The sequence below is a fragment of the Aplysia californica genome, unplaced genomic scaffold, assembly GCF_000002075.1.
Source record: "Aplysia californica isolate F4 #8 unplaced genomic scaffold, AplCal3.0 scaffold00055, whole genome shotgun sequence".
In the NCBI taxonomy this organism is placed as follows: Eukaryota; Metazoa; Mollusca; class Gastropoda; order Aplysiida; family Aplysiidae; genus Aplysia; species Aplysia californica.
The window spans coordinates 998143-1003142 of NW_004797325.1; the positions used below are offsets into that span (position 1 = coordinate 998143).

A 5000-nucleotide genomic window follows, 5' to 3' on the forward strand; every position below is an offset into this window, starting at 1 on the left:
AATAACAATAATAATACTAGTACTACTACTACTACTACTTATAATTCTGCCAATTATAATTACAATAATAATAATACTAATAATAACCACGATGATAATAATACAAAATGATAATAATACAAAATGATCATCATCATCATCATCATCATCATCATCATCATCATCATCATCATCATCATCATCATCATCATCATTATCGTCATCATCATCATCATTATCATCATTATCATCGTAATCATCATTATCATCATCATACAATATATTGCATTTATTATGAAGCGCTATAGCCCATGCATGTAAACAATCTGAGTATAAATGATAAAACCAGCTAGTAGACCTACCGCGTTTGACAAAGCGCTATAATAATTTCATTATCCCACACACGTAATTAGGTACTCTAGAAATAAATGATAAAACCCGTTTTATAATTATAGTAGGCCTACCCTGTATGACAAAGCGCTATATTATGAGTCCATACACGTTTGTACAAAACTAGTTATAGTAGGCCTCCTGCGTTTGATCAAGAGCTACGCTGGCTGGAGCAAATTAAATGCTCCTGGTAGGGCCACCCATGCCAGACAGGTCGACGGGTAGAGGTCAGACGAAGCGTGATACAACTGCCCTCCAGGTTTCGGAGGTTCAGCTCAGGGCTAACGACCCATATGTTACGGAAACAGCAACAAAGAGAAACCATATTTCTGTGTGTGATGGACCTTACCAAGATGGCCCAAAACAGACAGAGCTGGAGATCCTTTGTTGCTGCCCTAAACGCCAGATGGCGTAACGGGTAGTAAGTAAGTCGCGCGTTTGCCAGAGCGCTATATCCCATACACGTATGCATGCTAGGAATAAATGATAAAACCAGCTTTATATAGTAGGTCTACCTTCTTTGACAAAGTTCTGTATCCCATACATGTATAAGTTCTACGTATTGAGGATAAGACCAGGTATATAGGCTATAGTAGGCCCACCGTGTTTGACAAAGCGCATATTATGTACTCTTTGAGTATAAATGATAAAACCAGGTATATATAGTTGGCCTACCGTGTTCGAAAAAGTGTTATATACCATACACGTAAACGCGCTGAGTATAAATGATAAAACCAGCCATGTATAGTAGGCTCACCATGTTTGACAAAGCGCTGTCCTCGTTTGTTGAGCTTCTCATCCATGAGGCCGGTCATGTTGGCGTAGCGCAGGGCGTGGACGGTCGGGCCCAGGTCGCCCAGAACCTCCTCGGCGTCCAGAACTGGCTGGTCCATCAAGCTCTTGGACTGAACAACGGCGTGGGAGATGATGTCTCCCATCAGGTCACCTGTGGGTGTAGTTGGGGGTGTGGGGGGTGTGGTGGGTGTGGTGGGTGTGGTGAGATTTTTCTTTTCTTCTGTTATTGGGTTATTATTATCGTTACTATTATTTTTATTATAGCGCATTGTCAAACACGGTGATCTATCTAAAATACTGGAAAAGCTAGACATAGATGAGCAAGATCTAAGAATTATCAGGAATTTGTACTGGGACCAAAACGCTGCTGTACAAATTAACGGGGAATACAGTGAATATAAGCAGAATAGAAGAGGCGTGAGGCAAGGATGTGTTATGTCACCAGACCTCTATAACATATTTAACAATCCTTAGAACCTATAAGAATGTCCAGGTCTCAAAGTGAATGGAGAAAATATTAATAACATCAGGTGTGCAGATGACGTAGTTTTAATAGCAGGCTCAGAAAAGGACCTTCAATTGCTTCTAAATACTGTTGTAACAGAAAGTGAACGTAAAGGATTATTGTTGAATGTAAAGAAAACAGAATGCATGGTAATATCCAAAAAAGCAGCAAATCCTAGTTGTAATCTCATTAGCAAAAGTGAAAAGATCAAACAAGTCTAACAGTTTAAATATCTAGGAAAAATGATAACATCTTCCACAGAAATAAAACAGAATTACAATAGCTAAGGCAAGTTTCAATAAAATGAGCCCAATCCTGAAAAATAGAAACATCTCAATGATGACCAAAATGAAAGTTCTGAAATGCTATGTATAGTCAACCATTCTATATGGCTGTGAATGCTGGGCAATCAATAAAGACAGTGAATATAAAATAAAAGCAGCAGAAATGTGGTTTCTTTGGAGACTGCTAAGAGTATCGTGGAATGAAAAGAAATCATATGAGGTAGTGTTTGATGAAGCCCACGTGGGACGCTCAATGTTGAGAACAATCAGGAAACGACAAATTTATGCAGTTTTTAGGACACCTGAATAGACATAAGGGTCTTGAACATCTAGCTCTCACTGGCAAAATTGAAGGCAAACGAGGCAGGGGTAGGCCCAGAACAACCTACTCGGGGAACCTAAACTAAAGAGTAACAGGGAAAGATCAGGGGAACGTAGCTTTTTTGAGAGCATCTGAGCAAAAGAATGAATGGAGAACCATGATCGTCGATGTCTGTCGCAGATTTGGCACTGAATGATGATGACTATTATTGGTTTTTATTGTTATTATTATTGTTTTAATGCCATTGTTATTGTTACTGTTATTATTATCGTTGTTATTATTATTATTGTAATTATTATTTTTTGGGTTATTATGACTATTATAATAATAATAATTATTATTATTATTATTGTTATTATTATTATTGAGGCTGCGGTGGAGGAGGGGTCAGTGCGCTCGTCTCCGAAGCGGAAAGTCCCGGTTCGAGCCTCGGTTTGGACACGGATTTTTTTCGCCCCCTCCTGCCCACCCAGGAGTAATGGGTACCTGACTTCAAATTGTTGAAGTAAAGGCGTAGTGGAAAGGAACTGGGCACCCAACCACAATATGCCGAAGGCCCAGGAAGATGTCTCACTAACAAGGCAATCCCTAAAGTCCGGATCGGATGCGGGAACAACTTTACTATTATTATTATTATTATTATTATTATTATTATTATTATTATTATTATTATTATTATTATTATTCTACCTTTTTATTTCATTCTTCATTCCATTATTTTCTAAATTCTTTCATTTTTGTTAATGTGTATTTACGCCTCCACCAACGCATTTTAGACTATTTAGAGGACGGGCTTCCGGCCCTGCCTGTCTGGACCAACCCGGGCTAAGAGGGATACAACACCCCAGCAAAATGACCGAGGTACTCGATAAAAATGTTATCTATTTCGAAATCGAATTCCAGTCTCCTGCGTACAACAGCGAAACGCTTAACAGTTGCTCTACAGACGCCGGTAGAGGATGATGATGATGATGATGATGATGATGATGATGATGATGATGATGATGATGATGATGAAATAGATAGAGAGGGAGAGAGATAGAGTGGGAGAGAGAGAGAGAGATAGAGTGGGAGAGAGAGAGAGAGAGAGAGAGAGAGAGAAAGAGAGAGAGAGAGAAAGAGAGAGAGAGAGAGAGAGGGAGAGAGAGAGAGAGTTTATGGTTAAGGGGTGTTCCAGTATGTATCAATATTGTTTTGTTTTTAAAATTTGTTTTAGTTTTTTTTATAGTTTTTTTTTTTGGGGGGGGGGGGGTTGAGGGGGGGGGTTGTTTATTCGTAAGTGGACTTTGTAATACGACTCTCATTGTACACGAGCAAAACAAATTTCTCCCTACGCGATGGATAAAGATTGTCTACTAAGTTACAATATTTTTCTTTCACATTCATAAGTCTAAAACATGCGCCTTTATATAGATCGCTGGTTACTATAATATGTAATTAAATATTAATACTGCTGTATTAAATAAGGAAGATTATGCACTTGTATATGTACAGACACATATCAGTGTATCCTTAGGCCGGTCCCAGAGTGGCTCTGTAGGTCTGACCTGTAGCCCGCATAGCTCGCACCGTGCAAATGAACGTATACATTATCGCGTGTCTGAGCAGCGTCTGTCTGTTGTCCGCTGAGCTGGGCGACGCGTCAGACGTGCTATTCAACAGTGTTGTAAAACACGTCGGACATGTGTCGCACGCAGCCTCGCTTCGTATTTATTTCCAATTGAGATTCTTCACATATCATCAAAATCAGCAAGAAGTAAGTATTAATATTATGTGCTTTACTATTAGATATTGAGGCTAGCATCAAAACGTGTCCACAAAATCCCAAAAAATGCACTTTATCCTACATTAAAATTTAGAATCGAGAGGTTGACCTAGCTTCGACTCTTTGTTTACATTCGTAGGCCTGTGCTCTTCTGGCCTAGTGCGGCTGTGCTGACAGGTCAGACCTACAGAGCCACTCTGGGACCGGCCTTACACATGCATGTATGAGTGCTCGCTCGCGTCCTCACACCCACAAACCAATGCACATTCACTTGTACATACACAAAAACTTAACAGACAGACAAAGAGACAGAGAGACAGACAGGCAGACAGAAAGCAGACAGACAGACAGACAGAGAGACAGAGAGACAGACAGACAGACAGACAGACAGACCAAACTAATTGGTTGATAGACTGATTTATGAATACACGTAACAATTTACTTACAAGGGAAATTCGACAAGACAAATGCAAATACTGTCCTTGGTTGCTGCTGTTTTTTTTATCAGACAGACAGACAAACTATTTGATTGATAGACTGATTTATGAATTCATCTATTGATACACCTATCAATTCACTTAAAAGGGAAATGCTATAAGACAAATCGCTACCTCAGAATTATTAAGTTCTATTTGACATTTTTTGCCGTTTTGTGTTACTAAAGCCATGAAGTCAGAAACCAAATGTTCTATCTACTCTACCAAGATCAAAAGATTATCCCGTGCAGTTTATCAAGATATTCAAAGAATTGCATTTGAAAAAAGCTTGACATAATGTTGTGAAACTCAAATTTTTAACGTCAAATTTATCAAAACTGGGTACTGGGCTGAAATAACTGTAATTTTTGGACAGAGAAATGCTACAACTGTCATAGGTTGTTGCTATTCTGCTTATTCTATAACACAGTTTGGCGTCTCATACACTGACCTCGTCACAAACAAGGATGTGCGCAGTAGAGTG

At 39.1% G+C, this 5000-nt stretch overlaps 1 protein-coding gene across 1 annotated transcript in view; it reads right to left on the bottom strand.

The window, feature by feature from the left end:
- Positions 1-5000, bottom strand: part of LOC101848728 (complement C3) — a gene marked incomplete in the record, with an annotated part of 82021 nt that overhangs the window by 33829 nt on the left and 43192 nt on the right. The window contains 1 exon segment of the mRNA XM_005092954.3: positions 1127-1315. Within this exon segment, the coding sequence (XP_005093011.2) occupies positions 1127-1315 (189 nt within the window).